General features: G+C 34.0%; 1 protein-coding gene and 1 long non-coding RNA gene across 3 annotated transcripts in view; one reads left to right on the top strand and one right to left on the bottom strand.

The window, feature by feature from the left end:
* The window catches only part of LOC106880655 (uncharacterized), a 33,725-nt gene extending 30,987 nt beyond the window's left edge, over window positions 1-2,738 (bottom strand). Inside the window, exon 1 of one of the 2 annotated variants that reach the window (XR_001410767.2) lies at window positions 2,598-2,738. This is a non-coding gene — a long non-coding RNA (uncharacterized LOC106880655). Of the gene's footprint in view, window positions 1-1,950; window positions 2,261-2,597 lie in introns of those variants that run through there. The other variant, XR_001410768.2, reaches the window with a different exon arrangement.
* Window positions 2,739-4,644: 1,906 nt separating this feature from the next.
* The window catches only part of LOC106880654 (protein phosphatase 1 regulatory subunit 12A), a 17,594-nt gene continuing 4,884 nt past the window's right edge, over window positions 4,645-17,354 (top strand). The window contains exons 1-3 of the mRNA XM_014930698.2: window positions 4,645-4,714; window positions 5,290-5,423; window positions 9,464-9,663. Of these exons, the coding sequence (XP_014786184.1) occupies window positions 5,328-5,423; window positions 9,464-9,663 (296 nt within the window). The 5' untranslated portion in view covers window positions 4,645-4,714; window positions 5,290-5,327. The remainder of the gene's footprint in view (window positions 4,715-5,289; window positions 5,424-9,463; window positions 9,664-17,354) is intronic.

Below are 17,354 nucleotides of genomic sequence, written 5' to 3'. Positions count from 1 at the left end.
ATATATATATATATATATATAATGCAAATAATCAGAAAATGGAGAAAACCTCAGATTAACAAACACATTGGTTTGATCATGATTTGAGGACAGTTGCATAAAGAAGTTTCAATCACTTAAAGTGGAGGGAAGTTGTGGAAAAGCGAGACCCAGGAAGACATGGGAGGTATTGAAGGCCAATCCCAAAACATTGAACTTTACGAAGGAGATAACAGAGGGCCAAAATATGTGGTGCATTGCTGTACTTGAAAAGACCCAGCCACTACAAAAAAGTTGAGATTCTAAAATCAAGGTGCCACATAAAAAGCATTGGTGTGTGTGCTGGTGTCACATTAAAAGCATCCAGTACACTCTGTGGAGTGGATGGCATTAGGAAGGGGAGCCGGTTGTAGAAACCAATCCAAAACAGATTATGGAACCCAGTGTGGCCCCTGGCTTTAGCAGTTCATGTCAAGCCAAGCCATCCAACCCATGCCAGCACAGAAAACGAATGTTAAATGTTGATTATGATGATTATATATAACCAGAGTGGTCAGCGGAATGTATTTCAATAGCAAACACAAAGAAAGACATACTAAATACCATACAAGATAAATTCTTCAGTTATCTAAATTATCTTAACCTTGAGTAGATAAACAAATATCTCATGGCAATCCACTGAGGATCTCTTCAGTTTTTTGGTTCAGATTTTTAAATTATTTTTTTAACTAAACAGTTTGAAACTTCGTATACTGGTATAATTTCTCACGCTGAACACAGTTTACTTTCAACATTTTTGATAAATGAGAAGGAGAGATTAATTCAATCAACAATTTTCCAAAATTAACATGCCATTATGGAAAAGACGATCTATTTCTTCAAGAGGCAAAAGGATAGCTGTGAATTCTTGGCTATGTCAAGGCAATACTGTACTGATGATCCCAGTTAAAGGATAGGCTAGGGGATTATACAGCTGAAATTAAATAGATAAAAACCATTGCAGCAAATTAGAAGCTAATGTTTGAAGGAATGCATCCTGAAATAGCATATATCCTTCTATCATAAATCTCTTATTGATTAGACTGAACCTTATTATTTCTACTCAGGTGTTGATGAGGTAATAATTAAGTTATTTATTATGTTCACAAAATATCATATGATTATAGTTGTATCCATGGTTGTCTCTGGCCGATAAGCTGTGTGCACCAGTGGACGTTTCTACTGAAGCACAAGCCTAACTAAAAATAAAAACATAAAATAGAGCAAAATCTCTTCACACACACACAAAATAAACTGAGGTGAACAAAGTAGAAGTTGGTGATTGTTTCTGAGGTAAACAGATACCAAACTAGGATGTCTATAACAGGAGAAACTGTCTGTCGATGACTATCAGAAGCAAATAACAAGAACTACTGATTTCCTATGACAGTTGGGTTGAACAAGGAATAATCACTATACATTTGTGTGATGAACCATGGAAGCCATCATAGGAAAGGTTCTTGTGTCTGTTACACTGGAGGGTGTATCACTTACTACAAAGATGGATATTATTTGATCCTTTCACCCCCACGATTTTCACTAAAGTTTACCTATATTTCATTCTCTTGAAAAATATTAGTCGATAAAAGTCAAGGGACACATCACCAAATATAGTTACACACCGAAGGTCTTGTTATAATCCCCGCACTACGCCAATGTTTGAAAATCACGCCCACCAACCGAGTTAGAAACCACTAGTTTCCAGTAATTTCCAACCGGAGTGTCGCAATATCCTACAGTATCGTACACTATTTTTAGGAGTGTCCCGAAATTTTAAATTGAAATAACATAATTTACATAAAAAATGTCAAAGTCAGTATTCTAAAACGGAAGGATACTGACAGAATGAGGAAAAAGCACTGAAGGTATAACCCGTCGTGGGGTATACAGTCATTTAGCTTCTCGAAATAGCAGTCATATTACATTACTTACAAAACTGTCTTTAAAAGAGAAGGACACGTTGGATACTGTTTCCTAGATGTACAGTGTCTGAAAATAAGATAGGCTGGTTGTACCTGGAACACCTTCGATCAGAGGACTGCTCTTAACGAAAGAACACATACAGTTTAGGTAGCGCATATTTAAACAAACATGCAGACACGCACAAATACATGTACCTGTACGTGTTGTGTGTTTGTGTTTTCTATTCGAAAATTAAAAAAATTTTCCAAATATGTATATATGAATAAACAAACATTTTATATATTGTGTAAAATATGTAAATAACAATGAGTGTGCGTTGAATTACCGTCACAGATCCTTATGAAGATTGCATTTGAATTGTGGGTATTGCTAACGTTACTATGGCAACGTGCGTGGCAATGGTGATTTATGGAGAACTTTTCGTTGCATGAATATGTTATATTGTAGATATGAACAAGCGTAAACTTTCGGCAAGTATTATAAATCGATCTAATGTATATGAATTTCTTTCAGAAAATTCGAGTATTTATATTTTTACATATTTTGTTATTTTCATAAAGTCCGTTCGCTTCCTGGCAATAAAATAAGTGAAGAAATAAAAAATGAATCAAACAAGAAAGTTTTAAATATTTGTGTATGTTATAGTGCACAATTACCTGGGTCCGATCCCAGTCTTGTCAGTGAAATAGGGTAGACAGAAACAATAGAAGACCGTCTGATGCACTCGAGTTGTAATAGATGCCTAGCTTTGTCACACTGAATTTGTGGATGGCGTTGAGTGTTCGAATGCGTCTGTGGAAAATTCAGCCACTTACACCTGTTTTTCTTTTCTTTCTTTTTTTTTTAAATTCAGTGAGTGGGTATTCTATTGATTGAACGACTAGTATACTCGTTATCGAAACCAATGCGATGTCCATTTGTTCAAGACACCTGCTTCGTCGTTAAATGTGGCAGATCTATTTATCTCTTTGTTCGATGCTGTTTATTTTAATCTAAAAAGCATTAATAAAGCAAAATATTATATAAATAAGAATATTTATAAACATTCGCTTTTCCTTTCTCCGAATTTATTTACTTCCTAGACCAGTGGTTCCCAACTTTTTCACTACCAAGGACCCCGTTTATTCAAATGAGTTTTCCCACGGAACCCCAGTACTAACTTTACGGACCACAGGCTGGGAACCACTGTCCTAGACAACAATTAATTAAAAAAATCATTAAATCAATCTTAGGTAGGAAGTTTAACCCAAAGTCAGCGCTGATCAGAGGCATTCTAGCCATGACCATATCTCTTGTATATATCAAAGTTTATATTGGACATACCTACACAAGTGTCTCCCCCCCCACTCGACTTTATTTCCTCATAATGTTCAGAAAAATTGATATTTTATTTTTTAATGAAATTTCTTTCAGATGGTATAAATTACGATTATATCGGAATTAAATGGGGGGAAAAAAATTAGTGGATGCGAACACTTACTGATACACATGTATGTGGGCAAGCCTACCATTTTGATTTTTTTGTTGTTGTTTGCTATTTTTTTTCACATTAAATTCCGACATATTCATAATCAAATCTGCACTTTCTGTAGAGAATTTGTGAAAATTTTCATTAAAAAATACACATTTTTCTGAAAGCTATGAGGAATCGAAGCCAGTAGGGTACACTTTTGTAAGTATGCCCTACATTGTACAATATGTCTTTTTCCTTTTTAAGATAATAGGGTGTGATTTAAGATACAATTGGCTGCGATTCTACCTGGTCAAGCAACCACGTAGAGCACCTTCGTTCAGAATTATAAGGTTTTTTTGTAACAGTGCATATGAAGCTTCAGATTTCCAGAAGATGCAAAATAGGAAGCTATGGCTTTCTGCTGTGTGTACCAAAAGCAAAAAAAAATGTTATTGTCTATCTGCTAGTGTAATGAGATGTAGCGTCAAAAGAACAATGAACCAATAATTAGGCTTCTCGTAATTTCTTAGACTCAAACCTTCAATTGGTGTCAAACCAGAACAACCTTCAAGCTGTAGGTTTCATAGGTATAGGTGTTTATAAGGAGACTTTTGTGACTTTTTTTTTTTTTTTTTTTTGTGCAATGTGAAAGTTTTTCTCTCTTATAATAAACTTCAAACAGGAAGTGAGATAGAAAAACTATAAACTTTCATTAATTAAAAAAATATTTTCTGAATCCTAGGGAAAAAGTCATTTTTAATCCCTAAATCCAGGAATAAGCAAAATATCTTTAAACTACAATATGTGCCTTCTTGTGATTTGAGTGTTTTTATGACATAAGAACATCATGTCCCCACTGGATCTCTAGAAAAAACATGCAGTGCTAGGCTGAGACAGAGCTATAATATGAGTATGTTCATTAGTTTGGATCTGAGTTGAGCATTGCAGGGTTAGAACACCTCGGTTTCAACATTTTTAGATTTCCTTAGAATTTAAGTATTTGATCCATACCAGCATATTCTGGGACATATCAGTGTCAAACTGGACAAATTTTCTAATCAAGACACTATGAAAGATTCTTCAAATGAAGACTATCTCAACCAAACCAGGACATGTGGTAAGCCTACTGATACAACCTGAAAATATATGTGATTTCTGTGCTTTGAATGTCTTATTTGAATCTTCACATAATCCACATTATTTTAAATGTTATCTTGATATGTATTTTTTTTTTTTTTTTTTATTCCATAGGGTTCAGCTGCATATGGCAGTAGCCATGAAACCATTCACCAGCTCCCTTATGTTGACTGACATCCGAAGGTAAATGTGAACACATTCTCTATTACACAATAAATTTTAATCAAAGAAGGTTGCCATCTTCCTGCAAGAAGTAGAACCATTGGAACTGGTAAGGGGGATGTTATGAATTAAATCTTTCCTAAGAAGGCATTTGGTTTTGATGTTAATTCATCCGGATATAATGCTCTCTGCTAGAAGACACTAGTGGTGTAGGGTAGTGTTAAATATATATATATATATATATATATATATATATGTAAAATATAGTACAATGTGTGTGTCTGTGTATATGGTTCTTCAGTTTGTTTTAGGTTATTCTAGAATATGGGGAAGTTTCTGGGTGGGGGTGCATTTTTGTATTTGCTTGACAACCAGTGTTGGTTAATTCATGTTCTGTAACCTAGCAGTTTGTCAAAAAGAGATCAATAGAACGGTACCAAGTTTAATGTAAGCTATGGGGCTGATTTGATCAACTGAACTTTTCAAGGTGATGCTTCAACATATCCACAATCTAATAACTAAAATAAGTAAAAGAATTATTGAATAAAAAACTATATCCTCTTTGATTAGATATTTTCTTTTAATTTTCATTTTAGATAATCATGGACTACTCTATATAGAACATGACAGCAAAATGTTACTTGATGACCAGTTCATCGCAGCAGCCCAAGGAGATGTTGAATGGTTAAAACATTGCCTTGATAAAAGTATTATTCAATATGACTGCGATGTAAGTTGGCAAATATATTCTGAATTTGATTGTTTTTTATTGAAAACAAAGTTGATTTACTCAAGCTTATGTATTAAAATATTGATTTTGGACATTGCTGTAAAGTCACAAATATTTGATGGAAATTTGTTATCAATTTAGTATTTCTTTGATAAACTAACAATGATGAAAAGCAAAATTGTTCTCAGTCAAATTTGAACTCAGAATGTTAAAGGATGCTAGTAAATACCATTATAAATTTCAAGTACAGTAACCCATTCCAAAACCCACTGCGATAGGTGAAAATCTGGGAAGTAGAAACAGTACTGTACTGTATATTTTTTTTATTATTTTCATAATTTGTATATATTTATTTTAATATAAATGCAAAACACCACAGAGCAAGCAATGTAACCTTAAATAATAAACCGCGATTGGTGAACCACAATAGGGTGAGAGATTACTGTATAGTACATTACTGTTTGTTACCCTGCAGTCCTTTTACTCTTAAAAATATGAATGCATAGTTATAGAGCATCTATAACTAGTCAAACCTTCCAACCCATGCCAGTATGGAAAACAGACATTAAATGCTGATGATGATGATAGATAGGTAAAGCAGCAATGTAAGATGTTTGACTTCTGAAATCACTACTTCATGACAGAGTGTGCAATGTAGTTTTCACAACAGATTGAAGTATGGTTTTGAATCAAATGGTTTTCTCTATGCTATAAATCTATCAAAGTAGACCTGACTTAGATTATTCTGATGTCTGCACTCTTATAGCCCAGCTTCTGCCCAATTAACACGCTGTGTATATCTTCTACCCACACTATATTCTGCATTGACTTTCTACCCATACTGCTCTCTATATTTACCTTCTACCCATGCTACACTCTGTTTTAAACTTTCTATATTTACCTTCTATCCAAGCTGCTCTATGTTTGCCATCTGCCCACATCACTCTATATATTTACTTTTTAACCAAGCTACACTCTATATTAACCTTCTGCCCATATCACCCTCTATATTTACCTTCAGTCCAAGGTACACTTCATAGTTGCCAGACTACACTCTCTATTAATTTTTTTGCCCATGTTACTCTGTTTACCTTCTAACCAAACTACACTAAGTTTACCATCTGTCCACACCACTATATTTATTTTACAACCAAAATACACTACTCTGTATTGACCTTCTGCCCACATCACCCTCTATATTTACTGTCTACCCAAGCTACACTCTTCGTTTAACATTGTCAATTAAAAAGATAAAGCCGATGGATGCTAGTGGAGTGGCAGAAATGGTAAGCACTATGCTAAATGTCTTTTAGTGTTTTTGTTATACATTATAAATCCAAGCCATGTCAGTATCAGGAAAATAGTAACATACTGAGGGATCAATTCAGTGGATTAAATTTTAGTAAAACAATTTCACTAAATGATATAGAAGAACAGAATAGACTAAGTGGAGCAGGAACACACGAGACCGGAAAGTGTTGCTGAAGAGGTCACAGATGTGTGATGAAAGATTTCCAGACAAGGGACATGAGTTAAAATAAGAACAGTAATAAACGAGTGAAGAACAAATATATAGTGTGTGTGTTTATTTGGGAAAAAGAGAAAAAATAGACCATCCTGAAATACAATAATTTCACTAAAGTTTGGAATCATAGTTGTGGATGGAAGAATCAGCAGTGCAACAGACAAAGTGCCATGCAGTACTTAGCTACGTTCTGAATTCAAATGCCATCCATGCATTTCATCTTTCTAAGACGAGTAAAATAAGTCAGAAATTATTACCATGGATAGCAGAATCAAATGAACAACTGGCAAGTTTTGTTGTATTTATTATCTCCCTTCACTAATTACTTCGCTCAAACCCTGCCAATAAAAAATTAAATTCAAATGTAATTCAGAGATCCTTTTGATCAACTGGGTATCTCTTCCTCCAATATTTGTGCTCTTGTGCTAGATTGTCAGAGAAATCGGCTTTCAGTATTGTTCTTTACATTCTGAGTTCATATCCTATCAAGTTTATCTTTGCTTTTCATCCCTCCTGGGGTTGATAAAATAAGGTACCAACGAAGTGCGGTATTGATCAACCACTCTCCTGAAAATTGCTGGTTTTGTGCATAAATCAGAAACCATTTAGGGCCAAATGACTGGCAGAATCGGTGGAGCATTAGAAAAAACGTTTTGGATTATTTGTTCTGAATCTTTATATTCTGAGTTCAAATGCTGCCAAAACCAACTTTGCTTGTTACCCTTTCAGTACCATTCAAATATACTGGTATCAATAATATCAACTAGCTCTTCTCTTCAAACTGCTGGCCTTGTACCTAAATTAGAAATAATCATGATTACTATCTTCATCATCGTCATTACCATCATCATTATCATTATCATCATTAGGGTGGTGAGCTGGCAAACTTGTTAGCATGCCAGATGAAATGCTTAGCAGCATTTCGTCCATCTTCACATTCTGGATTCAAATTCCACCAAGGTTGACTTTGCCTTTCATCCTTTTTGGGGTTGATAAAATAAGTATCAATTGAGTACTGAAGTCGGTGCAGTCGACTTACCCCCTCCCTTGTGTCAATTTACCTCCTCCCTTGGCCTTATGTCAAAATTTGAAATCATCATCATCATCATCATCATCATCATCATTATTATTATTATTATTATTATTATTATTATTATTATTATTACTATTATTATTGAGTGAGAGAGCAGTGCATGCCCTCAAAGTGACACTAGGGTAAAATATATGAAGCTCAATATACCCATCATGACTACCCATCTGATAAGGGTACACCAGGCACATGCATCACAACCATATGTGTGCAACATGGTGATCTCATATCAAGATAAACAGCACATGACCTCGCAAGTGGGACCCAGTTAGAATTTTCTTCAGGTTGAATAGCCCATTCCGCTCAAAAAGTCCCTGAATAAGATTTGTTTAAGGATGTTGAGCAAAACACCCATGTTTCCAAAGGTGAATTATTCAAACCCCTAAGAATTCCTCTCAACACATGGCTATGATGCTCCCCCACTACTTCTGCTCATGATCAGAGATGCACATATCGTCAGCCACCAAGGGACATGCTCAACTGGTTAAGGTCAAGCAACTGACAAGCAAATCTGTGGTATTAAGCAGAATATTTGCTGTAGCCCATCTTTTATACCAAGACAAAACAATGTACATGATGACACTTCCAATCAATTAAGATCAGAAGCCATGAGAGCCACTGCCTGGCAGCAAGCTGGCAGAAATGTTACCATGCCAGACGAAATTTAGCAGCATTTCTTCTGACTCTACATTTTGAGTTCAAATTTCGCCAAGGTCAACTCTGCCTTTCATCCCTTTGGGATTGGTAAAATAAGTAGCAGTCAAGTACTAGGGTTGATGTAATTAACTTACCCCATCCTCTAAAATTTCAGGCCATTACTATTAAGGCAGTGAGCTGGAGAATTGTTAGCAAGACAAAATGCTTTGCAGAAGTTCTTCTGGTTCTTTAAATTAGGAGTTCAGATCCCATCAAAGTTAACTTTGCCTAACATCCTTTCAGGTTGATAAAATAAGTTCCAGTTGAAAACTAGGGTCAATGCAATCTATTTACACTTGCCCTAATATGCGGGCCTTGTGCCAAAATTTGAAAATGTTATTGTTGTTGTTATCATTATTGTTGCTGTTGTTATTGAGTTGGCAGGATCGTCAGCACACCAGACAAAACACTGCTAAGCATTTTGTATGTCTTTACATTCTAAGTTCAAATTCCACCAAGGTTGACTTTGCCTTTCATCCTTTCAGAGCTAATGAAATAAGTACCAGTTAAGCACTGGGGTCGATGTAATCAACTAGTCTTCTTACCCTCCCAGATTTCAGGCTTTGTGCCTATAACAGAATGTTGTTGTTTTTGTTGTTGACAAAAGAGTTGTTTATAGCAAAAGTAGCACAGTGGTAGGAAAACACTACTTGTGATATATTGAGTTATGTCCCTTTTACATTCAGAGTTCAATGTACTTCAGATTACTTTTTGCGATTTTATTTCTAGGGTTTCACTCCAGTACACATAGCAGCTTTCCATGGACAGCTTAAATGTTTAGAATACCTAATTGAGCAATATGGTTGCAATGTTGATGTTCTATCAATTACTGACTGGACACCTCTTCTTGCTGCAGTCAACGATTCAAATGCAAAGAAGTCTATGGACTGTTTCAAATACTTACTGGAAAGAGGAGCAGACATTTCAATGTTAGTTTTCACTTTATTTATTTATTTATTTAGATGTTTAATCTTTGAGAACAGAGCATGAAGTATATTGATGGGACCTCTAATACATTTCCTTCTTTTTTCAACTAATTTTTTTTTTATTTCAGTAAAGAAATTACTAAAACTTTCATAAATGAATTTTTAAAAATAATAAAATACAAACTTGATTTTAAAAATCTATTTAAATATTTAAATATTCAAGATTAATCATCTTTGATTAATCATATTTGAAACATACATCTCATGGAATTTAAATTTAAATTGTTCAAAAATTATTCTTAATCATGTGGATTTTAAATGATGGTATAAATTTAAAAAGTAAGTATTGTTTTGAATTAGAGAAAACAGAATTTAAAAAAGATATAAATTTAAAGTATCTAACTAATGAAAAAGAAATTTTAATCTAAAATATATATCTTTTTATGTCATATTTTCACTAATCTAGACATTGTGCTTATCTTATGTTTTGTTATAACACAATTTATTCTGATAAAACATTTGTGTTAAAAATGAAATTATAGAAACCCTAGTCAACAAAATAGATAATGAAATCCATTTTCAAAAATAACCCTGTCTTTTTTATGAAATCTAGATCTAAGAAAAAGCTGTGAGTTCCTGAAAGCCTTTCTGGTTGGTATCAGTCTTCAATTAGTGTCTCAGTAAAACCATTTCTAGCACTTCTCCTGCACAGTACACCATAGATTACTTAGTTTGGCATGCTTTTCATATGGCATTACATGAAAGTTTATGCTCTCACTCACCATTACAATTTGGTTCAGTAGAGTTGAAATTTTGTGGTAATCTAACTTTGACACGTATTTATTCCACACTTAATGAAATTAATAGTGTGTGTGTGTGCATGTGTAATTTAAAATAAATTGCATGACAAATAACACTGTGTAACACAAATTTTGTCCTCGGGTAGCAACTGTTATTTCCTATTTGCTTACCCCTAAAAAGAATGAAAAATGGCTAATATTTCCTTCAAACTTTGCTTTTCTTATATTTATTCATACCCTCAAAGAATCCCTCTTAGTACATGGCTACAATGCTTCCCCACTACTCCTATTCATGATCAGAGATGCACATATTGTCAGCCACTAAGGGAAACGCTCAAGTGGTTAAGGTCAAGCAATTAACAAGCAAATCTGTGGTTGAGCAGCATGTTTACTATAACAATATTTCTGCTTCAGCAACTTGGTGCTGAATCTGTTTGAAACGTAATGGAAAATAGGTTAGTTTCAAAACATTGATGTCCAGGTGGCAAAAACAAGGTTTGGAGGGGATAGTAGTCCATTCCTTTGATTTCTGAATAGAAGCAAATAGGAAATAACACTTACTGACCAAAGAAAAAAAAAATAATAATTTTGTTACACAGTGTAATCATTATTTAAAAGTCCAAGTGTATTTCCATATGACTGAACAGAAACTGTGAGGAGGACTCATATTGTAGTCCACAGTTGGCTTTGGCTCAGAAAACATAGAAAACAAAATAAAACAGGAGAGATTGTTCATAAAATATTTAGTTACACCACCTTACACACATTTCATTAACAAAGAATGGTTATCAGTTATGTAAATACTGATTCAATATTAGCAAAATTATCACTGATCCAGTAAAATTACGCATGAAAGCTACAGATCTCTGAAGAGATGAAAATTCAATTTGAACTTATACTTAACATTATATAACTGGTGATCATTCGTTGTTAATAAGATATATGTAAGATGGTGTAATTAAATATTTTATAATCAATTTTTCCTATGCTTTTAACAGTTGTATGTATGTAAGTTAAATTCAAATTATGATGATGTGAGTTCGTGTCTCATGGCTGACCACTGACACATTTTTCTGCAAAATATGGGTAGTTTATCCTGTTCATGCTATATTATTAGCATTATCCTGCATTTGAGAATAAAATTATTTCCATATGTATGTATGTTTATATATTTATGTAGTGTGATTTAAAATAACTCACATGTCAAAGCAGACCTTGCTAGTATTGGTGCCATGTAAAAAGCACCTAGCCCACTCTCTAAAGTGGTTGGCATTAGGAAGGCCATCCAACTGTAAAAATCATGCAAAAACAGACCTTGCAAGTGCTGGTGCCATGTCAAAGTCACCCAGTCCACTCTGTAAAGTGGTAGGTGTTAGGAAGGGTATCCATCTGTAAAAACTATGCTAAAACAGACAGAACAAACAGTGGAGCTTGGAGCAGTCTTCTGGCTTGCCAGGTCCTGTCAATCCATCCAAAACAATTACAAAGAATATGGAAATTGGTACATCTTCAAATTTTTCTTTTAATTTAATAGTTAAATATTTCAGCATAATTAGTTAGTCAAAATGACCAACATGTTTTTCTGCTGCATAGAGTATGTGCAGTTGTATTCTTTTGTGCACCTTCATTCAGTTTCTTTCCACAAGTGTGATTCAAAGCAAACTGACTTTATTTATGCATGGCTATTTGTGTGTGTGTGTGTGTATGTGAAACTATAATTTTTTGTGTGTGCATGTGTGTATCAAATAAGAAAAAAAGAAATACAAAATTACTGAGTCAGTTTTATTTTTCAGTAATGGCTTGATAAACTTGATTATGTGAAGCTTGATAGAGGTCAAATTTATTGACTTATTCACTGCTCACCAACATTTGCACTTTTCATCATTAAGTTTTTGTTCACCTCATCTTTGCATGTATGTAGTAATTGTTTCTTATCATAATGTCAGCCATTTTTCTCACAGAAAATATTTATCATACAGGGTTGACCAAGCAGTTGCTAGCTTCTGTGACCCAAACAAAATCAGAAAAGTCTAAGTTACAGACATTCACTGCAGTGCAAAATGTGCATCTAAAAGCTTTGACCCACAGTTTCAAAACAATAAGTGTTGTAAAGAATAAAAAGTTTAGAATGGTACAACAATGCACTATAAAACAAAAAAATGGACTATATACCTGTTGTAATTTGGTTATCTATAGTCCGATGATATTTTGGAATTACAATTCCTTCTTCATATCTTCTTAGCTGAGAGACTCCAGCTTAGAAGATCTGAAGAAGGAATTGTAATTCTGAAATATCATTGGACTATAAATAACCAAATTACAACAGGTATATAGTCCATTTTTTGTTTTATAGTGCATTGTTGTACCATTCTAAACTTTTTATTCTTTACAAACAATACACAATGCTTCAAGCGAACTACAATACTCTCCAATAAGTGTGGTCCATTTCATTATACTGCTATTGCTTGTTTCATTGACTTCCATGGAGTCAGTGGCAACTTGGTGTGTTCATCTACCAGCCCAGGCTCCGCTGTTCATCAGGCTAAGAAAAGCAAACTGTCTGGCAGGTTAAGCATTGAGCCTGTGGCAGTGGAGATCTCCAGCATTCTTGGCCCAGAGACAATATATATTCCTGTTTGCCGCTATCAAGGCAGAGATGACTATCTGCAAGTGTGAACCCCCATGAGTCATAGTAGCGGTTCCAGTGCATCTCCCTTGCCCTCTTCCAGGTCAACACCTTTTCCATTTTGTCTACTGGGGCCATGAAGTGGTCTGAATTATATGAAATTGTACATTCCACTCCTTAATATAAAGTTACCCCATGTAAATTGCTCTCACTAGAAATAATTATAAGATAAATAGCAAATGAATTATGGCAAGATTTGAACACCTTAGCTATGAATTATACAGTTTACTTTAACACAAGCCATTCTCATATCTTTAAATCCTGCATGTTTATTTAGAACCGCTTCTTTTGTGTTGGACATAATGTCTGAAATGCAAACAATTTAGAAGAATGTGTAGTGCTAGCACCTAAGAGAACAGGATTTCATTTGAAATAGGATTCAGCTTCTATATTAATAGATAAGCAATTTACATAAAGATGCCTTGAAAACGTATCTGTTTCAAGTAGCATGACATGTAGTTTCACTCCAACCTCTTTTACAATAATTTCTTTTATAATTAAGCTTTATATATTGCTTTATTTATTCTATACACATTCTATTTCATTCTACAAATGTTTGTCTGTCACACACATAAACTTGATACAATTTTTTTGTCTTTATATTGTTAAATTGTATTGCTTTTTATAAAAGATGATTGCTCAACACCTGACTTAGTGAAAACCAACAGATATATTATAATCCTTTGTCATGTAGAATGCTTGGGTGGTCAGCATTGGAATGCTTTGCCTTGTTTTATCAGACCTTTTCTTTTTTAAGTTTGATCTGGGTTTGAACAACAACAACAAAAAAAAAACAAATAAATAAATAAAACACAGCCTTGTCTATCACTGCTACAGTTTCTATCAGATTCTTCAGTCATAATAAGAAGAATAAACACAACCTACCCTTGCCTTCACTCTGTACATACTCTGCAGAGTGTTTGGTGTTAGAAAGGGCACCCAGCCATAAAATCCCTGCCAAAACAGACAAAGTAGTCTCGGGTAGATTTTCTACCTGGCCAGCCCCTGTCAACCATCCTACCCATGTATGCATGGAAGATGGAAGATGGACATTAAATGGTGATGATAACTCTCTAGAAAGTGACTCAATAGGTGAAATGTGCTTGTATGGCTACATTGTTGAAATGAATGGTTATGTTAGTTGGATCCTCATTATTGCAACCATCAGTGTTGCTCAAATATGAAGATGATGTTGGATGTCTTGTTTGATTAGAAGGGTATTGTTCATGATGGGTTTGTCCAACATAATCAAACGATCAATAAAGTGTTTTACTTGGCTGTCCTCGGGTATTTGAGAGAAATAATGCTGAGAAAGAGGTCTGTGGCTTCAACTAGCATAATCTGGATATTGCACCATGATAATGCACCTACTCATGTGATAAACATATGTATCGTTTATGGTAAAGTATGCGACAAGTTTTGTTAACCTTCTGTCTTAATTCTGGATTTGGCCCCTGTAGATATTTTTGGTTTCCAAAGATGAAATTCCACCTGACAGGTCACCAGTTTCAGCAAATAGTAAACTTCAAAGAAAGTTTGCTTCAAAAACGGTACACTACTCATGAAAATGTATTTGAGGATGCATTCCATAACTAGAAAAAATGTTGGAATCAGTATCAAGAATGGAGGGAACTATTTTGAAGGAGACCAGTTTGATAAAATTCTATGTAAAGCAATACACCTGTTCTTTGAAAAGTTTGGTTTTTGTTTAGACGTATCTTATACACATTTATGTTCTTACTTCCATACAAGCCTTGCACCCTCACAAGATAAATCAATATTCCTGAAGAGTATGGCAGCAAGCTGGCAGAATCGTTAACACATTGGGCAAAATGCTTAGCAGCATTTGGTCTTCTTTAGAATCAGAATTCAAATTCTTCCAATGTTGACTTTGCCTTTCATCCTTTTGGGATCGATAAAATAAGTACTAGTTAAGGACTGGGGGGGGGGAGGCTCAATGTTATCGACTTATCCCTCCCCTAAAATTGCTGACCTTGTGCCAAAATTTGAAACCAATATTCCTGAAGAGTCAAATTTATTACTAATTTGTTAGGTTTTCTTATACATATAGCTTCTAGCTGTTCCTACCCCTTTTGTATATTGGTAGATTCTGTTACCACAGTACTCCAAATCCCTGAAGAATGCATTTATTGCTTTCAAAACATATATCCAATCCTTTTCTTTTAATTCATTTTTATTTTTTTAATTTGGCATCCATGCATACTGAAATATATATTTATATTTTTAAGTGCAAATTCGTACAAACATAAACACACACACACTCACACAACTATATAAATGAAATACATAATGTATTTGCACTTCAAGATAATTTCTTTCTTTCCCATAACTATAAATATTTTCCTTTCTGGAAGGAAGAAAATTCATCTAATATAATAACCCTGTTTAGTAATAACAGGAATGACATTTACGAAAAGCAAGCAGGCAGCAAGATAGAAAAAGAAAAGAGAAAAGAATGCTTACTACTGTAATATAATCAAGAATTTTATTTTATTTTTGTTTTGGTATGTTTTTTTCCCCATGTTTTTAGTGATGGGACATTTGTGATTTATAGCTTGTTGCATTCTTGATTAGTTTCACTATCAGCACTAACACTTGTGGGCAGGTATGTTTCAGTTGCCCAAAAAGATACTTTGTAACTTGTGTTTAGTTTGATTGCTATCAGGTAAAAAAGAAACAGCAGTTTAATGTTTATCTTCTCACTAAATGCATTAACCTAAAGAACTATAAAGCAATCTCTTGTAAGACATTACCACATAGCTCTAACTTCAATATATCCATAAAATATTATTCAGAGATTATCAAAAAAGTATTCCTTTTCCAAATATCCTGGCTCATAAAAAATAAAGTAAAATAAAACAGGAAAAAACCTGTTTTTTAATCTACAAAAATATTATTTCGGGATGGTCATATTTTTGCCAACTAAAGACACACACCATAAACTTGGTCTTCACTTCAGCTTTATTATTATAACTATTTTAGTGTTCTTTGTCTAAGCTCTTTCATCACACATCCTGTGACTTCTTCAATTATTTTTTATCCCATGTGTCTCCTCTTGTTCTGTTTAGTCCATTATTTCAATTCATCTGTTTATGAGTTGTGTAATAACTTATAATCCTTTGGTTTGTGGAGGAACAAGTGAAGACTTCTTTTGGTATGTAAAATATCTAGTAATATGTCTAGAGTAAGTCAGCTTGGTGGAGCCCATCTTTAGTGAAACTGCCCAAAGAGTTAAACTCATAATTAAAGACTAAGGAAACTCTTGTCAAATTTGCTTTGCTTCTACTGAGGTTTCAAGCAGAATGATTTCTATCTGGTGACACCTGTTTGCATCTCAGTGAACTGGACCATTTGTGGATTAGACATCTTGACTAGTGGCAGGGCACCAACTACTGACCCTTCAGTTGGTGGTTAAGCAATCATATAAAGGCTCCTTCTTTTGCTTCTCATTCATAAATTAAGAAGACTGTTTGCTGAATTACAATGAACTTTTAGGCTAGTGGCCAGTTTTAGCTTCCAAAGCATCAATTGCTATGCAAATATTTCCCCTGTTGGAGAAAATTACAAATACTCCGGTCTTGAAACAGTACAAAAAAGCAAACAGAAAGAAAAAAATGTTAACAGAGAAAAAAATATATAAATAAGCAAAAACAAATAAACTAATATCAAATTGAACTACTATCAAATTGCTCCTAATGAAAAAGAAAATAAACAAAAGAAGTGTTTCCCTGTCTCTCCTGGTATAAAAAATACTGGCTTCTTGCATTTTTTTTTCAGGGTTCAAACAGCGAGACTAACTTTTTAACTTTATTAACAACACAAAGAAAAATATTACTCATTTTAGGCAGAGGATAAAAATATGTTAACATAGGATGTTGGGACAGATAAAAATTAATGATGCATGTGGAGATTTATGGATAGATCATACTCCAGGTGGATGCTATCTGGAAATGAGAAACTTGAAACTCCTACAAAAACTAGTTATCATTTTTCAAAATACTTTTGTAAAGCACTTGTAGGCTTGTCTGTGTGTGTGTTGTGTGTGTGTGCTTTGTGGATATGTGTAGCAGTATAAATATATGCATACATACTAACTCATATGTGCTTATGACTGTAAATGTACACACTCATTCATATATATATATATATATATATATACATGCACACACACAGATATATGTACATAT

This window comes from Octopus bimaculoides, chromosome 14, assembly GCF_001194135.2.
Source record: "Octopus bimaculoides isolate UCB-OBI-ISO-001 chromosome 14, ASM119413v2, whole genome shotgun sequence".
NCBI lineage: Eukaryota > Metazoa > Mollusca > Cephalopoda > Octopoda > Octopodidae > Octopus > Octopus bimaculoides.
This window is presented reverse-complemented; position numbering and strand designations above follow the sequence as displayed.